Genomic DNA, 24,533 nt, shown 5'->3' on the forward strand with positions numbered 1-24,533 from the left:
CCGAGAGATCAGCTGTTAGTCTGATGGGCTTCCCTTTGTGGGTAACCCGACCTTTCTCTCTGGCTGCCCTTAACATTTTTTCCTTCATTTCAGCTTTGGTGAATCTGACAATTATGTGTCTTGGAGTTGCTCTTCTCGAGGAGTATCTTTGTGGCATTCTCTGTATTTCCTGAATCTGAATGTTGGCCTGCCTTGCTAGATTGGGGAAGTTCTCCTGGATAATATCTTGCAGAGTGTTTTCCAGCTTGGTTCCATTCTCCCCATCATTTTCAGGTACACCAATCAGACGTAGGTTTGGTCTTTTCACATAGTCCCAAATTTCTTGGAGGCTTTGTTCATTTCTTTTTATTCTTTTTTCTCTAAACTTCCCTTCTCTCTTCATTTCATTCATTTCATCTTCCATCAGTGATACCCTTTCTTCCAGTTGATCACATCTGCTACCGAGGCTTCTGCAATCTTCGCGTAGTTCTTGATACTTGGCTTTCAGCTCCATCAGCTCCTTTAAGCCCTTCTCTCCATTGGTTATTCTAGTTATCCATTCATCTAATTTTTTTTCAAAGTTTTTAACTTCTTTGCTATTGTTTTGAATTTCCTCCCGTAGCTCGGAGTAGTTTGATCGTCTGAAGCCTTCTTCTCTCAACTCGTCAAAGTCATCCTCTGTCCAGCTTTGTTCCGTTGCTGGTGAGGAACTGCGTTCCTTTGGACGAGGAGAGGTGCTCTGCTTTTTAGAGTTTCCAGTTTTTCTGCTCTGTTTTTCCCCCATCTTTGTGGTTTTATCTACTTTTGGTCTTTGATGATGGTGATGTACAGATGGGTTTTTGGTGTGGATGTCCTTTCTGTTTGTTAGTTTTCTTTCTACCAGACAGGACCCTCAGCTGCAGGTCTGTTGGAGTTTACTAGAGGTCCACTCCAGACCCTGTTTGGCTGGGTGTCAGCAGCGGTGGCTGCAGAACAGTGGATTTTCATGAGACCACAAATTCCGCTGTCTGATAGTTCTTCTGGAAGTTTTGTTTCAGAGGAGTACCCAGCCGAGTGAGGTGTCAGTCGGTCCCTACTGGGGGGTGCCTCCCAGTTAGGCTGCTTGGGGGTGAGGGACCCACTTTAGGAGGCAGTCTGTCCGTTCTCAGATCTCCAGCTGCGTGCTGGGAGAACCACTACTCTCTTCAAAGCTGTCAGTCAGACAGGGACATTTAAGTCTGCAGAGGTTCCTGCTGAATTTTTGTTTGTCTGTGCCCTGCCCCCAGAGGTGGAGCCTACAGAGGCAGGCAGGCCTCCTTGAGCTGTGGTGGGCTCCACCCAGTTGGAGCTTCCTGGCTGCTTTGTTTACCTAAGCAAGCCTGGGCAATGGCGGGCACCCCTCCCCCAGCCTGGCTGCTGCCTTGCAGTTTGATCTCAGACTGCTGTGCTAGCAATCAGCGAGACTCTGTGGGCATAGGACCCTCCGAGCCGGGTGCGGGACACAATCTCCTAGTGTGCCGTTTTCCAGGCCCGTTGGAAAAGTGCAGTATTAGGGTGGGACTGACCCGATTTTCCAGGTGCCGTCTGTTACCGCTTTCTTTGACTAGGAAAGGGAACTCCCTGACCCCTTGTGCTTCCTGAGCGAGGCAATGCCTCGCCCTGCTTCAGCTCGCCCACAGTGCGCTTCACCGACTGTCCTGCACCCACTGTTTGGCACTCCCTAGTGAGATGAAACCGGTACCTCAAACGGAAATGCAGAAATCACCCGTCTTCTGTGTCACTCAGGCTGGGAGCTGTAGACCGGAGCTGTTCCTATTCGGCCATCTTGGCTCCACCCCCGCAAGTATCTTTTTCATGTAATGACCTCTTTTCCTCTGGCTGGATACCCAGTAGTGGGATTGCTGGATCAAATGGTATTTGTACTTTTAATTCTTTAAGGAATCCCCACATTATTTTCCATAGTAGTTGTACTAGTTTACATTTTCAGCAGCATTGTAGAAGTATTCTCTGATCACCACATCTGTGCACACATCTACTTAAAAAATTTTTTTTTATTATGGTCATTCTTGCAGGATTAAGGTGCTATTGCATTGTGGTTTTGATTTGCATTTCCCTGATCATTGGTGATGTTGAGCAGTTTTTCATATGTTTGTTGGCCATTTGTGTATCTTCTTTTTTTTTTTTTTCTTTTTTTTAAGACAGAGTCTCACTCTGTCGCCCAGGCTGGAGTGCAATGGCATAATCTTGGCTCACTGCAACCTCTGCCTCCCAGGTTCAAGCGATTCTTGTGCCTCAGCCTCCCGAGTAGCTGAGGTTACAGGTGCATGCCACCACACCCGGCTAATTTTTGTATTTTTAGTAGAGACGGGGTTTCGCCATGTTGGCCAGGCTGGTCTCGAATTCCTGATCTCAGGTGATATGCCTGCCTCGGCCTCGCAAAGTGCTGGGATTACAGGTGTGAGCCACTGCGCCAGGCCATCTTCTTTTGAGAATTGTCTATTCATGTCCTTAGCTCACTTTTTGATGGGATTGGTTGTTTTTTTTCTTACTGATTGAGTTCATTGTAGATTCTGGATATTGGTCCTTTGTCAGATGTATAGCTTGTGAAGATTTTCTCCCACTTTGTGTGTTGTCTCTTTACTCTGCTGACTGTTCCTTTTGCCACGCAAAAGCTCTTTAAGTCCCAGCTATTTATGTTTGTTTTTATTGCATTTGCTTTTGGGTTCTTGGTCTTGAAATCCTTTCCTAAACCAATGTCTAGAAGGGTTTTTCCAATGTTATCTTCTAGAATTTTTATAGTTTCACATCTTAGATTTAAGTGCTTAATCCATCTTGAGTTGATTTTTGTATAAGGTGAGAGACGAAGATCCAGTTTCATTCTCCTGCATGTGGTTAGCCAATTATCCCAGCACCATTTGTTAAAAAGGGTGTCCTTTCCCCTCTTTATGTTTTTGTTGGCTGTGTAGAAGATCAGTTGGCTTTAAGTATTTGGGTTTATTTCTGGGTTTTCTATTCTGTTCCATTGGTCTATGTGTCTATTTTTGTTGTTGATGATGTTGTTGAGATGGAGTTTCACTCTTTTGCCCAGGCTAGAGTGAAGTGGTGCGATCTCAGCTCGCTGTAACCTCTGCAACCCCCTGGGTTCAAGCGATTCTCCTGCCTTAGCCTTCTGAATAGCTGGGATTATAGGCGCAAGCCACCACGCCCAGCTAATTTTTCTTTGTTTTTTTTTTTTTTTTTTTTTTTTTGAGACGGGGTCTCACTTTGTCACCCAGGCTGGAGTGCAGTAGCACCATCTTGGCTCACTGCAACCTCCGTCTCCTGAGTTCAAGCGATTCTCTTGCCTCACCCTCCCCAGTAGCTGGGACTACAGGTGTGCACTACCACACCTGGCTAATTTTTATATTTTTAGTAAAGATGGGGTTTTGCCATGTTGGCCAGACTGTTCTCGAACTTCTGACCTGAGGTGATCCATCTGCCTTGGCCCCCCAGAGTGCTGGGATTATAGGCATGAGCCATAGCACCTGGGCGAAATTTTAAAAAATCTATGTAAAACTTTCAGACCTCTAAGAATGTATCCTTGTGTCCCCATTGGAGAGGCCCTATTTTAGGTGAATGAGATCGAGTTTGTGGGTTTAAGCAAAAGCAATTGTTTCTAGTCTGGATCCGTGGAAAGCTGCAGGGAATTCCTGGGGTTCCTCATATTACACACAACATTTTGTATGTCTGTGCATATGTACTGCAATAAATGGCAAAATAGCCACAAATTTCCACCTGTCAGCATCCATGTGACATTGCGGGTCCTCCCAACAAAAAGTACCATTGATTCATCCACCCCTTCAATGTGGATACCCATTGACTTGCTTTGGCCAGTGGGGTGATGCTTTGGCCTCTGTGATGTAGAGACTTGAAAAGCACTTGACATTGGATGCTGAGATTAGCATACGAATGAGCTCCATCTAGTCTGCTGGAAGATGACAGGCCCCACCGAGAAGAATCAGTCTTTTCCAGTCAACTCCTGGCCAACTGCCTGCTGGCTGCCAGGTGCATGTGCCATCTTAGACCATCCAGCCCCTGGATGAGCCACCAGCTGACCTCAGATGCACCAGTGAGCCCAGGTGGATGAGCAGCCATGCCCGGTTGACCATAGAACAATAATAACTGGCTGTTTTTTTAAACCACTAAGTTTTGGGGTGTTTTGTTACCTAGCAATAGTTGTGTGATACATACACATTTTTAGGAAAGAGAAATTGTGGCTTTTGATGGATTTTTGAAGGCATCTAATATCCTCCAAAAGGATAACATAGGACGGAAAAACTTGATTGAGAAACACCAGCTGGAGGTTCTCAGTCTGTTGAGAAGCCAGAAAAAGCTCAGAGTGGATTATATGGGTGCATTTTAATAAAGTCTAGGACTAAGTCTAGGATTAGATTAAGAGTGTTGGATAATCATTGAGGATTAGAAAAAAAATACTTCAGTATACTTTGGTTACTTGTGTTCCTTTGGATTTCTATTACTGTTTTAAGGAAAATGATATTTTTGAGCTAAAATAAAAAGCATAATGCTTTGGAAAACTCTGTCAAGCCCTGTCTGTCAGCTGTGCTAGTAGGAGACCTAGCTCTTTGGAATACGAGCTCAGGGCTGCTTACCTGGAATGGCTACTGGAGGGCTATCTGCCGATTCTCATAGAGCTGTGTCTCTGCAGAGCTGTGTGATGCTTTAAAATCTGTTTCATGTGCTTAAATATGATTAGCTTGATTATGAATAGAACTTTGGCATCAGGACTAGGAAAAGGTTTTGTCTGTCACAAGATAGTTTGAGTAATGGTGTACTTATGTAGCTTAAATATAGATAGAAGTTCGTAATTGACTTCCACCATTGTGAAGCTTCATATTAAGGTCGTGAAGGACGTGGGGATGAAGCTGGAACATGTGGCGTTGGAGGGATCGTCGGCTTCAGGGTGGAAAAATCTTGCCTTAAAAGGGAGTGAGCTAGGCTGTCCCACTCTGACTATTTCTGCCAGAAAGGGGGATGGAGATGGAAGCTTTCAGTGGAGAGTCACAGGATAGGTATCTACCCGTCCTCATGTGGTCGCAGCACTGATATTGATTATCTTAATCATCAAGAGGATAGATGGCAGGGGTGGATGGAACGTCACGCTTTTTGGCATTAGTTAGAACATCTTTAATTCTTTTAAGCCTTTTCTTCCCCTCTGTGCACCAATCCTCCCTTTTCTCAGGGCCTAACCACTTGTGGTTACTCTAGATCGGTATGTTCTGTATTATGCAACATTTCCCTCTTATTTTGAAGCCTCTGTCATTTAGTTCATTCAGATAAATTAGTTGAATTATTGAACACAGACCATGTGCTGGGCCCTGACAGTAGGGCCACGAGACACAGCTGCCATTTTGAGCCTCATGGCTCTGAGATGGTTAAGAAAACTGAAAAGTCAGCTGTGCGCGGTGGCTCACACCTGTAATCCCAGCACTTTGGGAGGCTGAAGAGGATGGATCACTTGAGTTCAGGAATATGAGACCAGCCTGGCCAACATGGTGAAACGTCATCTCTACTAAAAAAAAAAAAAAAAAAAAAAATTAGCTAGACATGGTATTGCTCGCTTGTAGTCCCAACTACTCGAGAGGCTGAGGCAGGAGAATTGCTTGAACCTGTGAGACAGAGGTTGCAGTGAGCTGAGATTGCACCACTGCACTCCATCTTGGGTGACAGAACAAGAATGTCTCAAAAAAAAAAAAAAAAAAAAAAAAAAAAAGAACTGAAAAGTTAAAGCCTATTCAGGATGCCAGGGGAGGATGGAAGGGAGTGCATTTGATCCATACTAGGTTGAGTACATCTAGGAAGGCTTCCTGGAGGAGAGAGCTCAGGCTTCTTTGGCCAAGATTTTAAAAACCTGAAGCGTAGAATAATTCAAAGCTTGAAAACCTGCCTTGCTGTCCACTGATTAGATATAGCATTATTGCTATAAGAGGGATGAACTGAAGCTGAGTTAGAGGTACAATCCTAGTGCTTTGGACAAGGCAAGAATTGCGTTAAAAAACCAGGAGGGACCAAGTACTTAAACTGTCATCCTCCTTGTCTTTAGGGATTCTGACTATGACCCACGATCCCTGAATATATAGGTTAACCAGGGCAAAGAAGACGGCGGTGACCTGCCTGATACCCGAGGCAGGACTGTGCGCTCTGCCTCAGTGTCTGTGCCACTCCGTGTCCCTGTTTGCTTCTTAGCTGGCTGCTCGTCACCGGGAGCCAGCCTGGCCCTGGGCAGCCACCTGCTGCCAGGCTCCTGAGGAGAGAAGGTCATCTGTTATGTAAGCACCATCCATATTCTGACTGTTGATCAGGGGCGACATTTAATTTTTTTTCCATTATGTGGAATAATTTAAAAGATTGTGTTACGAGTGTCATTATTATGGCAACTTCTCAGTAATAAAAACAGCATCAATTATTGAACGTTGCCTTGTGTGTCTGGGGTTAAGTGAGGATGGCAGGAGGCAGAGGCTGGGGAATAGGAGGAGGCAGCGCCTATGCTGGGCCCCAGGCAGGCCACCCGCCAGCCCCTTCCCTGGCAGCTGCACGTCCCAAGCCCCTGGGGTGGCTCCTCTTGAGATCTCTGTACCCTTTTCCACTGGCGTGTAACACTTGGCCTCCATGTAGCTGTGGCTGGCAGGGGACACCAATTAGTCCCCTGACCTTGGCCTTGGCCCTTCCTCAGGAAGCTCTGACTTCTTGACAAGCTTCAATTAAAGAGACTGCCTCCCTCGGATCACTTGAGGTCAGGAGTTTGAGACCAGCCTGGCCAACATGGTGACACTCTGTTTCTACTAAAAATACAAATATTAGCCGGGCATGGTGGCGGGCACCTGTAAACTCAGCTACTGGGAAACTGAGACAGGAGAATCACTTTAATTAGGGAGGCAGAGGTTGCAGTGAGCCGAGATCACACCACTGCACTCCAGCCTGGGCAACAGAGTGAGACTCCGTCTTTCAAAAATAACAAATACAAAATTTAAAAAAATGAAGAGACTGCCCTCCATGGACAAGCGACCAAGCGACGTGCAGGGTCATCACAGCTCTAGTTGAATGAAACCTCAGAAAAAAATGAGCAGAGCTTCCCCATCCTGAATCCATGTGATAGAAGGTGTGTGCGGGTTTGGCAGAGGTCAGGTTTGCCTCCCAGACGCTGGCAAGCATCACAGGTTGCTCTGTTTTGCCGTCCTCGGACACGGTTGTTAGTAGCAATGACTCACCCCAGTGAGGAAGAGCCAGAAAGGAGGTTATGGGACTTAAGACCTATTGAAGGTTGGTACTGGGACCTGGAACAGATGCACCAAGCTGCTTGCAGCAAGTTTTGAGGGCTGCAGGGTCTGCGGTTCTATGACACCCAATGTGCTTTGCAGGGGTGGGGCTTAGTTCGCCCTTGTAGACTTAATATGCAGATAGCTCTGTCCCTTCAGTGATGCTCTGGCCTGTTTCTCAGGTGACTTGTTCCTTTTGGGGGGCTCTGGAGACATCAGCCACTAGCAGTTGCCCTCCTCCTGCCTAGGACAGCAGGCCACACTGCACAGCCCCAGGATTTTATTTCTTGAAGGAGATGTACGTATTGTTTTGTGAAGCCTTTTTGGTTTAATGTAAGGCATGTTGCAGAGCTGCTTTCCCACCTCCTGCCCCCCTCACCTCCTTCACATTATTTCATCATCTTTCTTTCCTTTTCTCTCTACTTCCTCTCTATTTTTTCTGGAAAGTGCTATCCTTCAGCTCCTGCCTTTCTGCATGGCCTTTCCAAAGTGGGTGGAAGTTGCTCTGTTTATTCTGAGCCAGGGATTGGCCCCCCACCAAGAAGAAGAATCATTATGATAATAATTCCATCCTAAGAGGACAGGAGTCTCAAGTTCCGTGGCCCTGGGTGGTGGGTGGGTGGTACTTCATGCCTCCATTGGCCCACACCCTGCTTTCTGTACTGAGCTGGGTTTGGAGTGGGTGGGGATGCGGGAAGGACAGGAAAAGGGGATCAGGAGAGGGAACAATGGAGAAGGAGAGGGGGTGACCTTGCAGCTGGAGAAAGAGCCCTTGTATTTGACACCTTGACATTTGGGAGCTGCAAGGTGACACAGCACACTTGAACTATTCAAAGCCCCAGAGGCCTACCTGAAGCACTGTGTGTTGTGAAGACGGGAAAGAGTGACTCACTGACCCTCTGACGGGCAGCAGAGCAGACTGTCGGGGCTGCTGTGGAAAGTCAAGAACAGTTTGCATTGGTCACGTGTTTGCCCTAAGAAGTATCACGCTCGCACTTTGCCGATCTTGCAGAACTATAAGGATTGAGTGAGGTAATGTGGGTAGAAAGGCATTGCAGAGATGAAAACCAAATCAAACCAAACCAAACCAGAAATGTAAAGAACAGTATCAAGTAAAGAAGAGAGGGACGTAGACAAGGAATTTCTCCCCGAGGGCCTTGGTTCCTCATGCACAGGCCAAGGCTGTATTTATTTTAGATGTCCCGGTAAAGAGCTCCAGTGCCCTCAACCTGCAGTCCCCATGCCCAGTGAGCAGGTGGGGCTCCATGACAGTGGCGGGGGCGGGGTGCGGGGTATGCGTGGCGCATAGCAGTCCAGCAGGTTGAGAGCCACTTTGCCACAGCAGGGCCTTCTGACTTTCCCCCACCGCCAGGGACACTATGATAAAACTAGCAAAGCGAGCTGGCATCTCCCTCCATGCTGTTCCTTGAAATTCAGAGGGATGTATTCCTCTTCCCTATCAATAATTGAGAGTTGGAGGAATGTTGAGAATCCTGGAAAGGTGTCTAAAAAGAGCCCTGGGAGGCCCGTGCCTGGGGTCAGAGGCGTGTGGAGGTTTTGCCAGGTATGGAGATAGCGAAGGAGCTGTCCTTGGTGTTACTCCGGAGATACTTTCTGTAGCTCCCACGCTGCATAGCTGACCCTGGTTGTTCTGAAGGCTAAATGTTGGAGGGAGCACATGGGGGAAGGAGGGGGTACAGGGGGAGATAATGGATCTCTGTCTAGCTTTTAAAAGGGCAGCTTCTAAGTGAAGTTAGGGCGGGATTTTCTTAGTGCTCGTCTCCCTGCCCCTAAAACGCTGAAATAAAGCAATGCAACCCACTGAATATAGATTGATAGAAAGGCGAAAAGAGATGGAGGGGAAGAGGGAGTCAGTGTTTGAGCAAGAACCTGAAAGTAAGGGAAGAACAAATACCATCTTCCCACAAAGACCTCTCTCGGCATCTTCCCTAAAGGAACACTGTGTCTTTACAGTTAATAATGGGCTAGTACATGTAAAATGCTTGGAACGTCACCCGGCACAAACCAGAAGCCAGCCTGTATTATATGGGCTGGGTTCTGGTTTGTGCCAGGCAATGTTCTAGGATGGCTGTGAATTATAGATATGGCTTATTTTTCTTTTGGCATTATCACTACCTGGCACTCTTATTTTTTAGTTTATTGTGATGGGTTTATTATCATCTGTCTCTCAAAGGAGAATGTAGGATTCATGAGGAGAGGAGACTTGGCTTTTTTGAATTGCCAGTACCTGGAGCATCTCTGATACAGAGCTGACACTTTATAGAAATCTACGGGATGCATGAAGGTGGGCAGGGAGTCTTCCTAGAGAAACTAGCAAAATTCTTCTCTTTACAGTAAAAAGAGGGTATGTGAGTTTCCAGCATTACAGGGAGCTGTGGCGTCCTGATTGATCATCCTAATTCTTTCTAAAGCAGGTATCTTAAGCTCAGCACTATTGACATTTTGCTGGCTTTTTTTTTTTTTTTTTGGCGACAGGGTCACTCTCCGTTGCCCAGGCTGGAGTGCAGTAGTGTGATCTTGGCCCGCTGCAGCCTCGCCTTCCTGGGCTTAAGCAGTCCTCCTGCCACAGCCTCCCAAGTAGCTTGGGACTACAGGCATGTGCCATCATACCTGGCTTTTTTTTTTTTTAACAGATGGGGCCTCACTATGTTGCCTAGGCTGGTCTCGAACTCCCGGGCTCAAGTGATCCTCCCGCCTTGGCCTTCAGAAGTGCTGGGATTATAGGCATGAGCCACTGTGCCTGGCCCTGGCTCATTTTCTGTTGTTGGGGCTGTCCTATGCATTGTTGGATGTTTCATAGCATCCGTGGTCTCTACCCACTAGAGATATCAGCAGCATCCTCAGCCCCCCAGTTATGACATTCCAAAATGCCCAGTGCTCAGTGTCTTCTGGGTGGTGGGGGACCAAAATCACATAATTGAAAACAAATGTTCTAAATGAAAACCAGGGTCTCTGGAAGCTGCACCTTACCAGATGGGCTTCAATCAAATACACAGTTGCAGCTTAATGTGTATTAATGCTGCAGCATTTCTTCCGTAATGAAATGGTTCTCCTTCTATTCCTTCCCCCAGTTACGCATGAATCACATTATAAAAAGAAAGAAGACAAAGGAAGGAAAATCAGCTGACATACTTTCATAGTGAAACATATCTTTTATTGCTGCAATGATTCCTCGGATGTCAGCAGGAGATGTAGAATTAGAAATAATTAAAGCATATAAACAAACAAAGAGCTGTGACTCCATGGCCCGTGGCATATCACACAGACACCAGGTGTCAGCAGGGTTAGGGAGGGGGGTTTCTACAGAGGCAGAGACCAGCCTTCCCAAAGCCTCTCTGTTCCCAGGATTCTGGCCATCTGTAGGTCTACCTTAACCGTGATACTGCAGGGCAGCTGCCTTTATGTGACAGAAGAGGTGGATACCCAAAGGGGAGTGAAAACTTGTACAAGGGTAGCTCAAACAGGGGCAGGAGGCTTTTTTTGTTTGTTTAGTTTAAACAAAGTTACATGGGGGTGTTGGCTCCTTTATTAAAGGACATTCATAGAGGACATCGCAAATAAATGATGACAATAGCGATGTCTAGACAAATGAGAATAGATGAGAGGAAGGGCTTATGTGTTCATTTTCAACATTTGGTTGGAAGCAGATAATGAAATAAAAGATCTGAATCATTAGGTTCTCTTTCTTAACTCACATCATCATGACAATGAAAAAACAAGAAGGGGTGTGTGTGGGGGGGTGTGTGTGGGTGTCTGTGGGTGTAGGTGTGTGTGTGGGTGTAGGTGTGTGTGTGGGTGTGTGGGTGTGTGTGGGGGTGTGTGTGTGTGGGGGGTGTGTTTGTGGGGGGGGTGTGTGTGTGTGTCAGTCTCAGCAACCTGGTATCCCTTTTGTGAGATTCCTTCATGAAAGGAACTTATCCAAGAAAATTGTTTTAGTATTTTTTTAAATAAATGGATGCATTTATGTGATTAGATTTTAAGCCTTCTCCTCTCCCACATTAGAGACACATATTTTAAATGAAAACTTCTGTTTGTTTGGACCTATTTTTGCTTGGTGCTGTGGCCTGAAAATGTTTGCATCCCCTCAGAATTCCTATGTTGAAATCCTAACTGCCACAGTGATTGTAGTAGGAGGCGGGACCTTTGGGTGATCATTGGATTATGAGGGTAGAACCCTCATGAGTGGGATTAATACCATAATAAAAGACGTGTGAAAGAGACCCATTGCCCCTTCCATAGCTAGCCTGTGCCATCGTGAACCAAGAAGCAGGCTCTCACCAGTCACTGACTCTGCTGGTACCTTGATTGGAATTTCCTGCCTCCAGAAACTGTGATACATTTCTGTTGTTTAAAAGCTGGCTGGGCGCAGTGGCTCATGCCTGTAATCCCAGCACTTTGGGAGGCTGAGGCAGGTGGATCACTTGAGGTCAGGAGTTTGAGACCAGCCCAGCCAACATGGTAAAACCCTATCTCCACTAAAAACACAAAAGTTAGCCAGGCGTGGTGGTGAGCACCTGTAATCCCAGCTATTCGGGAGGCTGAGGCAGGAGAATTGCTTGAACACAGTGGGGCGGAGGCTGCTGTGAGCTGAGATTGCACCACTGCACTCCAGCCTGGGTGACAGAGTGAAACTCTGTCTCAAAAAAAAAAAAAAAAAAAAAAAAAAAGCTGCCCAGTATATGGTATTTTATTTTATGGCAGCTTGAACAGACAGAGACACCTAGTTTTCAAGAAATATCTACTATTTTTTTTGCCAGTTGAGATGATTCTGCCTCCCTTCCCTTAGCTTTGAGGTGTTTGGATGAAAGTAGAGGTGCTTGTGTAGTTGGTTGAGTCTCTCCTCTGCCTTGTTGTTCCTGCTGAGATCCTGTGCATTTGTAAGTGGTCAGCGGGGTTGGGGCTTCCAGATGATGCCTTTGGAAGAGAAGCTTACTACCCCATCATGGATTCATTTATTCACTCCCAAGCGGAACACAAGCTTCAGAAGAGCCGGGACTTTGTCTCTGTCACTAAATATCCACAGAGTTGGCAGTTAATTAATATTTGTCAAATAAATGTGAGGATCAAATGCACGATTTTGCCTGGTTAATGCGAAACAGTCAAACTGTACTGTGCTTAACTAGTTAGGACAAAGCTGAAGAATGACATGATTGTTTTAAGGTCATCTGGAGTTAACTCTAAATATGTGTGCATTCTCTGCAACTCGCACTGCTTCCTTCCTTTGAGATGCTTTTGTTTGGATCTCCTCTTTTGATCTCATAAGACACGTGAAGATGTGGAGATGGTGAATTCCTAAATAATTTGACCCTGGTTCCTGTACTGAGACTGCCATTCACGTGAACCTGCCATATGGACTTCTTTCGATAGATCAGGAACCAACTTCATTGCTTGTTTGCCTGGCAGTGATGACGCTTGCGGTGGGGTTTTGTGTGTGTGCGGTGATGACGCTTGCGGTGGGGTTTTGTGTGTGTGCGGCGACGACGCTTGCGGTGGGGTTTTGTGTGTGTGCGGCGATGACGCTTGCACTGGGGTTTTGTGTGTGTGCGGCGACGACGCTTGCACTAGGGTTTTGTGTGTGTGCGGTGATGACGCTTGCGGTGGGGTTTTGGTATTTGGGTCCCAATCTTTCCTGGTATATATTTTCTCCATTTATAGGATCATCACTGACTTTTTAGATCGTGTTTTTTCTTTTTTGTAACCACTAAAGTCCTATACCTGGAAAGCTTGTCATCTTGCTAAAGACCCAGCACGGCCTGGCAACTGGGTTGGCCGGAGGACTGGCTCAGCTGTGGTGGTTGCCACAAGTTGGCAAGTTGCCTCAGCGCCCGTGAGCCAGAAGCATCTGGGGAATTAACACAGTAGTGGTGCTCTAGTGATGTTACCGCTTCTTGTTTCAGGGTGCAGCAGAAGACCCCCAGACGGCTCTGGCACTGAACTTCGGCTCTACGTTGATGAATAAGAAGTCTGATCCTGAGGGTCCCGCGCTGCTCTTCCCTGAGAGTGAACTTTCCATCCGGATAGGTAGAGCTGGGCTTCTTTCAGGCAAGCTCTTTGCTGCAGACACTGAGCTGAGTCAGGCAATATGGACATGGGGGCTGGTGGTAGGATGAATAGTGAGAGAAATGCCAGGCACTGTCCTATCCCTCCGAATCACTCACCCTACTACTGCATAGAGCTAAACTGGCATCTGGCCCAGCACCTTCATTTCTCATTTGTTGTCCAAACCACATGCTTAGTCTACAGGAGGTAACGGTACCTTTTGATCATCTTTTCAACTTGGACAGGTGGACAGAGGGGTCACTCTGATGGTGATGGGGCTGCTTTGGGTTAGAGAGTACCAGCATTTGTTCCTCAGTGTCCCCCTCTCCGATGAACCCTGAATGCTCCTTTTCATTTCTGTTGTGATTTACATCTTTTTGATTTACCTGGGGAGACTGCTGTGGATTTTGTTTGTTTGTTTGTTTTTTGTTTTTTCCGAGATGGAGTCTTGCTATCTCACTCAGGCTGGAGTACAGTGGCGTGATCTCGGCCCACTGCAACTTCCACCTTTCAGGTTCAAGGGATTCTCCTGCCTCGACTTCCCAAGTAGCTGGTACTACAGGTTCATGCCTGGCTAAGTTTTTGTACTTTTAGTAGAGATGGTGTTTCACCAATTTGGCCAGGCTGGTCTTGAACTCCTGACTTCAGGTGATCTGCCCGCCTTGGCTTCCCAAAGTGCTGGAATTACAGGCATGAGCTGCCGCACCCAGCCAACTGTGGATGTTTGTCTCACTGATTCAATTTGGAGCCAGAAGAGCTAAAGACACTGACAGCATAGTCATGCCTTTTCTCTGGGTTAGAGGGAACGCGTCCCTCAAGAGGAATCAGATAGCAGTTACTGAAGCTCAGTGGGGAGAGACGCAGAGTGGGCTTTTGTCCTTTGAGAAGTCATTGAAGACAGAATGCAATACATTGTTTTCCAACCTTGGGGTCAGACGCCTCTCCTTCTTGCACCTCATTGTTTACTAGGGACACTTGGCTAGTTTAAGGGCCAATGAGCATGAGGAGAGTTGGATGCCTTTTTTTCCCCTTTGGATTTATGTAAGAAGTTCCCCCATTTAATCCTGCAAGACCCTGGGGACGAAAACCATGCCAAGATGCTGTGGAGAATGGGCCCCTCCTCACTTATGTGAAGTGCTCTCCTGAGTGAGTTAAGGAAAAACAAATTGGTGACCGGTCACTGTGTTCACAGGAGTGATTTCAGGGAGAACAGTCCTTTCCCGTTTCCATGCTGGCATTTTAATTGAATCTTTTTGCCATCTCTATGCTAAGATGATCTCTACTCCTTAGAGAGAGCAAATGTACGAAAGTTACAGCTATGCTGCAGCCAGGGCTCTGGTATCTGTGTTCAGATTATGTCCTGCATGAATTATTCATGGAGAACTCAAATGTCTTCTCCATTTGGGTTAATCCTCACTGCCGCCCACCACTTCCTATGTGGGATGGAACCAGGAAATAAAAATTTCATCCAATGTGAGCTTAAATCATAGAGGGTTAGAACGACAAATCTTCCTCCTGCCTCCAATCACACTTGTCACTTATACCCATCAGAACGCTTTAGGTATCATCTTCTCTTTTTACTGGAACATAGTCAGGGACAGTCTGGTGACACAGTAGAGCACTGTATTCAAGTAAAACTTTTCATGTTTTTCATGCTGAGTTCTGAACACAAGGCCACGGGCCTTTTCTGTCTATTTTCACTAACATGACTGTGCTGGGCTCCTGGGTTCCCCTTTGAAGACCTTATGATCCTGATTCTGAGCCTTCTCTAGGATACAAAAATTGGCCAGACTTTATCCGATTTGTCTATCTTCAGGGCCGCGGGCTGGTGGGGTCGGGGGAAGGTGGTACAGTGAATTCAGTGCCTGTCAGTCAAAAAAAGTAAAAATTGGCAAACCCTTGGATGGACATTTTCCAATGGAACCACAGCCAGGACAGGGTCAGGGGAGTTGGCTCTGCAGGACAGCCTCTGGGGACTACTGGGTCTTCTTGGCCAACCCAGAGTTAAGTGGTAGGGGAGTGAGGTGTGTGGGAGGGAGATGTAATCCAGTCCCCCTGCTCAAAAACACTAGGCACAGCCTGTTACCAGGTTACCAAGCAACCCTTGTAACCGTTGCTAACTGTTCAGCTACAAAGGCAAATGCAGCTCTTGGGGAAGCACAAAGATGATCTCCCAGCCATCTCTTGAAAGGTCGCTGTTCTTCTCACCTGGACACACCTGTGGGTGTCAGGCAGCTGAGGACTCCAAAACTGATAATAGCTATTTGATGACTGGCTTCATGCAGATTGAGCCTGAATATGCATTATTTGTACCATCTGGATTTGCCCTTAAGCTTGCTGTAAATGGAGCAAGGAGATTGGTTTAATGGGTATTTAGTGAATAACATTAGCCTTTAAAACATAATACTGGTGCTGCTGTTGTAATGTCCCATAATTGGTTCGGCCAGAGGAAGAGCTAGAAAGGCCACACTCTGGGAGAGGAGTTCAGCTGCTCTGAGGAGCAGCAGCAGTGACGGCAGCCTGAGCTGGGAAAAGCGTTTATGAGATACTTTCCTATTTATGTCTTAGTGTGCAATGTTTTCTGATATCAACTATTCTCAAGGCTGGGGATATTTTGGGACTTAGGTAGGCCAGAAGAAGTTCCTTTAAATCTATCAGTCTCTCTTTCTTTCATTCTGTCTCTCATCCATCCATCCATCTCCAATTAGCTTTCTTTTAATTAAAAATATAATGACATCGGTTAAAACTAATTTTTCTTCCACCTTCAAATCACTTATGGTCCAGTCCCCCCATCTCAGACACAAACATCATTTCTAGTTTCTTGTGCATCCTTTCAGAATTATTATGTTTATATAATCACACCTGACCCATTGTCCTGTATTGTGTGTTTTTGCATTTAACAGTACCCTTGGGTATTTTTTTCCTGGGGTGCTCATAGATCCATCCCATTCTTGTTATTGGCCATGATGCTACCTAATTAGCCCTCTCTGGATGCCCATGAGGTTAATTCTGGTGCTTTGCTATTACAAAGAATGTGGCACAGAGCATTTTAGTATCTACATCTCTGTGGACAGTTATATTGTTGAGTAAATTCTAGAAATCAGGCCAGAAGTTCTTTATATCTGGGCTCCATGCATGAGTACCAAAGGACTCACGAGCCTCTTGACATTTTATGCAAAGTCTGTGTGTGTGTGTGTGTGTGTGTGTGTGTGTGTTTGAAAGGCAAGGGACTGTAAGTTATATTGCATCCCACCCCAGATGGCTCCATACCCCTAGTGTTGTTCAAGATCTTGGGCTTCTCTGTCTCAGTTGTCCCCACTCAGCTGTCAAGTTGAGTTTTTTTCTTTTTCTTCGTAGCATCCTCTGTAGGCTAAAGAGAAGGTAGTTAAAAGTGAATCAGTTGATTCTCTTACTAATTGTTAATTGCCCCATTTAAATATGCAGTATGTTCTGGGGGAGGAAGTTGAAATGTTACCAAGCATCAATGGGCTTGCTGCCCGATGCACACAGAGGCCAATACCATGGCACTGGCTTTTGAGAGAAGAACAGCTTTACTGGGAGTCAAGTCAACTGGCAGGGAGACAGGAGGGAATGCCCAAATCTCTCTCCCTGAGCTAGGCGTTGGGTTGGGTTTTATAAGCATAAGTAATGAGGTGTGATCTGATTGGATCTTGCAGTGAGGTGATGTTAGGAGGCATTATCTGATTGGATCCTACCATGGGGTGATGCCAGAGTTCAATCTGATTGGATCCTGGATCCTGTCATGTGGTGTCTGCTTCTTAATTCAGTCCCACTCCTCTGTCCCAGCACTTAGGTTCCCCCTGTGGTTGTACACTTGGTTCATCTGAACATGCTCAGGTTACATGACCTGAGGGTCCATGGCAACTGAAAAGCAGCTCACAGCTTTGTTACACAAAAGTTGAACCAGATTGGTCTGATGCAGTTATAGATACTCTTCACTAGTGAACTTTGTCATTACTATTATTATTGGTGAATTTCATTGGTCTATTAGCATAGGAGAATTGCCTATCATTTTGTGTATCTGTGGAAAGACCAGGAGAAGGCATTATTTTCTGGTACAGCAAGAGGTGGATTTACTTCAGGAGATGATTCAGTTGTGAGGTACCATCTGTGCATTTTCTGTAAATGTTTCTGAAGTGTTGGGGGAAAAAGTGAATGGGTACTCAAGTCAGGGAAGCGTAAGCCGTACGACACTCAGGTAAGAAACAGATTTTTCTCTTAATGCCCTATTATAGGAAAATTCACTTGGCAATAAGAATTCTACCTACAAAGCCTTGCAGATCTGATGCAATTATCGAAGCCATGTTTTGCAAAATGAAACTGATGCCAAGCTGGTGTCAAGTGGATTATAGATTATAGAACTGCAGTCACTGGCCATTAGCTAAGTGTCTTTGTTTTCTACTCTAAAATCTTGAATTCCTTATTGGTTCTGCTTCTGATTTGCTGCGTGGCACTCTTCCTGTGGAAATGGTCTTGCAGGAGATGATTTTCCTTTCTAGCTCAAGCTTCTCAAGTGCCCAACCCCAGATCAACAACCCCAGGGCTTTTCCTGTTCGGGAACATGATGGAGTTCAGGTGCTCTTTGATCCCCTTCTTCCACCTCAAGACACTCTCTCTTCTCCAGGTATCACAGTGTCCTCTTTTGATCTTGTGTTTGGAATCATCCCTTTCTCCCATTTTCCCTGTTAAACATCCTCCCTTAGGTGCCTTTGGAAAAAGATTTGATGAACTGAAGAACAGGGAGGTATTGGCCATTGACTTCATGTTTTACTACTGCTTATGTGTTTGTCTGTTGACTGGAAACGGTTTCTCTAGTTCAACAGTGAACCCAATAGGTGGGTTTTCACACTGGCTAGGCTTTGGAGGATTGCATTTTTAGACATAATGTGTGAGGCTTAGAGAGGGCAGCCAGGCTGTGTGGGACGCAATCTCTTCTCTGAAGCAGCTGGTTCTCGCTATAAGCTCAGCCACGTACATTCCACTCCCAATTTCCCTTGTCACTAAAACTGCTTGGAATAGCCTAAGCCTAGGGAAGCAAAGAGGACTTATTTAAACAGCTTCATGGTTCCTATTACCTTTCTTTTTCTGTATCTTCTAATTTTCCATGTCTTCCTGAAAGACATGTTCCTTTTGTCACTGATATTCCCAGTCAAATTTAGTGATCTTAAATTTGACCGAGAGTGAGGTGTAACTCCTAGGAGAAATTCTGAGTGTTTATAACTACGTTTCCAAAATAATGTGTTTGGGGAAGTCTCTGAGATGTTATTAATTTTGACTTTTTATTGGTGACATCTCTAAAAATGAAAGAATATTTTCACAACAGTTCATGTAGATATAATTTCTTGGCATGTGGTTTTGGCAATCAGAGTTTTATTTATTTATTTTTTTCCCTTTACCTGCTTGGTTAGGGGACATTTAAAAATCTTGTCCTGGCCCAATTGAGAGGAGTTATCTAGGAACTGAAAAATAGGTAGGCCCTGGCTGCTACCTCCTTTCTGGGCTAAGACCTGTAACCTGGATTTCTTCATTTAAAGTGTGAGAATGCACCTATAATCCCAGCACTTTGGGAGGCCGAGGCAGGTGGATCACCTGAGGGTCAGGAGTTCGAGACCAGCCTGGCCAACATGGTGAAACCCCTGTCTCTACTAAAACAAAACAAAAATAATGCAAAAATTAGCCGGGCATGGTGGCACATGCCTGTAATCACAGCTACTTGGGAGGCTGAGGCAGGAGAATCACTTGAACCCAGGAGGCGGAGGCTGCAGTGAGCTGAGATTGTGCCACTGCACTCCAGCCTGGGCGACAGAGTGAGAGACTGTCTCAATAAATAAATAAATAAATAAATAAATAAATAAATAAATAGAATGAAGCAAACCAGTGTTAAAATGTGCCGCACAAAACTATTTTGCAGGAGGGCAAAGGGCTCAATAATAATAACTGCCAGAAGCTTTTTCGCATCTGGATATTAAATAAACAATGCAGAGATACCTTCTTGGACAGGGCTCTGTGCAGGCAGCATGAGACTGTTAGTGTCCTAGCTCATGGGAACATTATCAGGGTGGGTACACTTTATAGAGTCTTTTGCTTCTGAAGAGTGTTCTATTTGGCCTAATATGGAACACTCAAATAGCATTTTATCTGCTTCTGCCTTTTAAAAAAACACAGTCCTGATTTTCTAAGCCAGGCAGTAATTTCAGAGCAAATTTTCATGTGGCATGAGGCTAGAGGCAATTTGGCACTTACATGTGTTTGCTAAGGCTGCTGTAGCAAAATACCACAAACCGGGTGACTTAAACTGCAGAAATTTATTTTTTTTACAGTTCTGGAGGCTGGAAGTCCAAGACTAATGGTTGGCAAGGTTGGTCGGTTTCTTCTGAGGCCTTTCTCCTTGGCTGGTAGTTGGCCCGTCGTCTCCCTGTGGCTTCACGTGGTCTGTCTTTTTATCGAGACGGGGTCTCACTGTGTCACCCAGGCTGGAGTGCAGTGGTGTGATCATGGCTCACTGTGGACTCAACCTCCTGGACTCAAGCTATCCTCTCACCTCAGCCCCGGAGTAGCTGGGACTACAGGAGTGCGCCACCACGCCTGGCTAATTTTTGTATTTTTTTGTAGAGATGGCATTTTGCCATGTTGCCCAGGCTGGTCTTGAACTCCTGGGCTCCAGCTGTCCTCCCACCTCGGCCTCCCAAAGCGTGGTCTTTCCTCTGTGCCTGTCGGTGTCCCGATCTCCTTTTCTTTTTTTTTTTTTTTTTTTTTATTATACTTCAGGTTTTAGGGTACATGTGCACAATGTGCAGGTTTGTTACATATGTATCCATGTGCCATGTTGATTTCCTGCACCCATTAACTCGTCATTTAGCATTAGGTATATCTCCTAATGCTGTCCCTCCCCCCTCCCCCCACCCCACAACAGTCCCTGGAGTGTGATGTTCCCCTTCCTGTGTCCATGAGTTCTCATTGTTCAATTCCCACCTATGAGTGAGAACATGCGGTGTTTGGTTTTTTGTCCTTGCGATAGTTTACTGAGAATGATGTTTTCCAGTTTCATCCATGTCCCTACAAAGGACACGAACTCATCATTTTTTATGGCTGCATAGTATTCCATGGTGTATATGTGCCACATTTTCTTAATCCAGTCTATTGTTGTTGGACATTTGGGTTGGTTCCAAGTCTTTGCTGTTGTGAATAGTGCCGCAATAAACATACGTGTGCATGTGTCTTTATAGCAGCATGCTTTATAGTCCTTTGGGTATATACCCAGTAATGGGATGGCTGGGTCAAATGGTATTTCTAGTTCTAGATCCCTGAGGAATCACCACACTGACTTCCACAATGGTTGTTAGAATGGCCATCATTAAAAAAGCAGGAAACAACAGGTGCTGGAGAGGATGTGGAGAAATAGGAACACTTTTACACTGTTTGTGGGACTGTAAACTAGTTCACCTTTTCTTATAAGGACACCAGTCATATTGGATTAGGGCCCACTCTAATGACCTCATTTTAACCTTATTAACACTTCAAAAATCCTATCTCCCTTACAGTTACATTCTTAGGTACTGGGCGTTAGGACTTCAACATAGAAATTTGAAGCGGGGGTCGTGATTCAGGCCATTGTTGCGCTGAACAATTTTTTGAGAAGTTGTCTTCCACAGATAGTAGTTAGCTTCAAGGAATTCCAGGTGGCAGGAGAAAGGCGTTCTCTTTGTTTCTGCCTTCTAGATTCTCTCACTGCATGGCTGCCTCCTTACGTTAGCCTCATACCCGCATGGGCTGGGAATGCAGAGTATGCAGGATAAAAAAAGAGTAGAATGAAGTTGAAAAGTTACTCAAAGAGTGCATCGAGAAAGAAAGTCAGGGCCAGGTGTGGTGGCTCACGCCTGTAATTCCAGCACTTCGGGAGGCCGAGGTGGGTGGATCACCTAAGGTCAGGAGTTAGAGACCAGCCTGGCCAACATGGTGAAACCCCGTCTCTACTAAAAATACAAAAATTAGCTGAGCGTGTTGGCACATGCCTGTAATCCCAGCTACCTGGGAGGCTGAGGCAGGAGAATCACTTGAACCTGGGAGGTAGAGGTTGCAGTGAGCTGAGACCGTACCATTGCACTCCAGCCTGGGCGACAAAAGCGAAACTCCGTCTCAAGAAAAAAAAAAAAAAAGTCAGATGGCTCTAAGTCTGATCTTTTAAGACTGCTGGCAGGTGTACATCTATGCTATCATGAAGTTAAAGGGATAGCACCGTTAAAGGGATGACTGCCTCCACTGTCACCTGAAACAGTCGGCTCAGGTAACTTCTGGGGAAATAATTGCAATACACATCTGGATGTGTAGAAGGTCTCTCCTGACTGTGTAAGTTCCCTGTTGCTGTCACAACAAAGTACATATTGAGCATCTCAAATCTGAAAATCCAAGATCTGAAATGCTCCCAAATCCAAAACCTTTTGAAGGCTGACATGATGCTCAAAGGAAATGCTCCTTGGGACATTTCGGATTTCACATTTTCAGATTTGGGATGCTCAACTGGTAAATAATGCTGGTAAAATAATGCAAATATTCCAAAGTCTGAAAAATCTGAAACACTCTGGTCCCTTCAGAGAAGGGATGGTTATCTTGTACTACACAGAGCAGCTTAAAACAGCAGAAACGTATTCCCTTACAGTTTTGGAGGCCGGAAGTCTGAAATCAAGGTGTCAGCAGGGCCACGGTCTCTCTGAAAATTCTAGGGAAATTCTCTAACTTCTTTTGGCTCCCAGCATTTCCTGGCTTGTAGCTGCATCAATTCAATCTCCGCCCACATTGTGACGTGGCCTTCTTCCCTATGTGTGTCTGTGAAGTGCGTCTATGTCCAAAACTCCCTATCCTTTGTCTCATAAAGACACCAGTCATTGGATTTAGGGTTCACTTAATCCTTATGACTGCTTCTTAACTAATTACATCTGCAAAGACCCAATTTCTAGGTAAGGTCATATTCTTTTCTTTTCTTTTTTTTTTTTTTTTGAGATGGAACCTCACTCTGTCACCAGGCTAGAATGCAGTGGTGCGATCTCCGCTCACTGCAACCTCTGCCTCCCGGATTCAAGAGATTCTCCCGCCTCAGCCTCCTGAGTAGCTGGAAACAGGTGTACGCCACCATGCCCAGCTAATTTTTGTATTTTTAGTAGAGATGGGGTTTCACCATGTTGGCCAGGTTGGTTTCGAACTCCTGACCTCAGGTGATCCGCCCGTCTCGGCCTCCCAAAGTGCTGGGATTATAGGCATGAGCCACCGTGTCCTGCCTAGGTAAGGTCATATTCTGAGGTTCTGGCTAGACGTGAATTTTGGTGGGGGACAGTATTCAGCACTGTACATTGACCAACCCCATACTCTGATCACTGCATGACCAGACTTCAGGAGCTTGGTTCGTCTGAGGCGCCGTGTTTGTCTTGTACAAAGGAGGAAGATGGATAAAATGAGAAGAAGCAAGAGGACGAGTCCTGGCAGTAATAAAAGTCCACTTAATTCATCTGGAGCCCTTAGATCAGCTGCCGGGGTTCTTTGTTTGAAATATTCATTAAGTGTCTACTGAGGAGTTAGGGATACAGTCTCCTTATGCAAAATTTAACATTTGCTTGGTTAGCAGATTCTATCTTATTTATAAGCGTTCTGACACATTCATTTCAGCTCGTAAGTCTATTAAACTGGAAAATGTGTTTTTAATGTGCTTTAGGGAAACAGAAAGAACCGACAAGTGGCTTGGGTAGCACCAGCCTTCATTAGGATATTCCTGCCAGGCTTTTATTAGTCGAAGATTTAAGAGCCTGTGCCTGAAGCCACACAGCCTGTGCATCTTTCATATTATTATTTTGCTTTGTTTTGCAGAAGTTATTTTTACAGAAGCTTCTTCTGGGGATGCAAGAGGGTGGCACGTTGGTTTTGAGTGCTTGGGCTCTTTAGGAGTTCTTTCCATTTATTCACTCCCATGTCAACCTCTTGCCTGTTACTAAAAGAGCCTAATAAGGAACAGAAGGCTGGGTTTGAGCCTGTGAAGCTGGGAGGAAATTGACAGCAGTTACTGGAATAGTCAGCCTTCGAGAAGGAAAGGGTTAGGAGGAAGATGTGGAACTGGGCTTTGAACCTGTGTGGAGTACAGAGCAGCCCTAACCTTTGGGGTGGGGCCCATGTAACACTTCCCTAAAGAAAGGAATCAGGGGTATGCTCCACTCGACCTGTGTTGCTTTTTCCTGTTCAACCCTCCGTCTCCTCTCTGGGTTGCATATATGCTAGCATTCAGTTCTGCTTTCTTCTCTCTGGTGTATTTTCCCTCCTGGGTCCAGAGAAAGAAAATAGCTCTGCATATCTGAAAACTAAATCAGTTGTCTCAAGGAAACATGATTTTCAGAGTTGAAACATGATTTTGAGGGTCGTAACATTTTGGATCTGGATGTTCAGGGATTTGCCATCAACTCCCAGCTTAGGTCTCTGAAACAGAATTCACTCTCTCTGTCTGCAAACTTCTTGATTACACAAACTCACCATGAGCTTGCTGGGAGGCAGAGGCATTCCGGGAGGATGGCAGAGGAGAGAAGTGCATGAGATGGTCTCTTACATCTCTTAGATGTGGTGAGCCAGAAGTGTCTGCTCTTTTCCCCCAGGAGACCAGGCTCACCTAGTGGTTTCTCCCTCGGTGAGGTTTGCTCAAGTCATTCTTAGTGAATTGGTTGTGCCCTTTCCAGTAGGGAAGGCCCTGTTGTACACATAAAACCAGGAGACACGTGCCTTCAAGGAGATTCGGCCCTCCTGGGGAAACAAATATGAGGCCGTTTTGTATGGTTCAGCATGAAAGCTATATAAACCACTAGCAATCATATAAGTGGGTCCCACCACTGTGCTGACCTTAGTGGGCCACCTTTCCTAACTCCTCTGTAGCACAAATCATGCCTTTACTGCCTTACAGCCCTTCTGAGGCCAGCTGGCCAGTGAGATTTATTATGTATTTATTTATTTAATTTTTTTTTTTTTTTTTTTTTTTTAGACGGACTCTCTCTCTGTTGCCCAGACTTGAGTGCAGTGGCACAATCTCGGCTCACTGCAACCTCTGCCTCCTAGGTTCAAGCGATTCTCCTGCCTCAGTCTCCCGAGTAGCTGGGATTACAGGCATGCACTACCATGCCCAGCTAATTTTTGTACTTTTTTTTTAGTAGACAC

At 45.6% G+C, this 24,533-nt stretch overlaps 1 protein-coding gene across 26 annotated transcripts in view; it reads left to right on the forward strand.

Annotated features, from left to right (window-relative positions):
* Nucleotides 1-24,533, forward strand: part of SLC39A11 (solute carrier family 39 member 11) — a 467,051-nt gene that overhangs the window by 141,344 nt on the left and 301,174 nt on the right. For 14 of the 26 annotated variants that reach the window (XR_010115566.1, XM_063617439.1, XM_055243867.2 and 11 more), the window contains one exon: nt 13,190-13,334. Coding sequence is in view for 25 of the 26 variants with exons in the window: in XM_063617439.1 (XP_063473509.1) it covers nt 13,190-13,334 (145 nt within the window). In the remaining variant the exon portion in view is untranslated. The remainder of the gene's footprint in view (nt 1-13,189; nt 13,335-24,533) is intronic. The other 12 variants (XM_055243870.2, XM_063617450.1, XM_063617442.1 and 9 more) reach the window with 1 other exon arrangement.

Source organism: Symphalangus syndactylus, chromosome 14, assembly GCF_028878055.3.
Source record: "Symphalangus syndactylus isolate Jambi chromosome 14, NHGRI_mSymSyn1-v2.1_pri, whole genome shotgun sequence".
Classification (NCBI taxonomy): Eukaryota; Metazoa; Chordata; class Mammalia; order Primates; family Hylobatidae; genus Symphalangus; species Symphalangus syndactylus.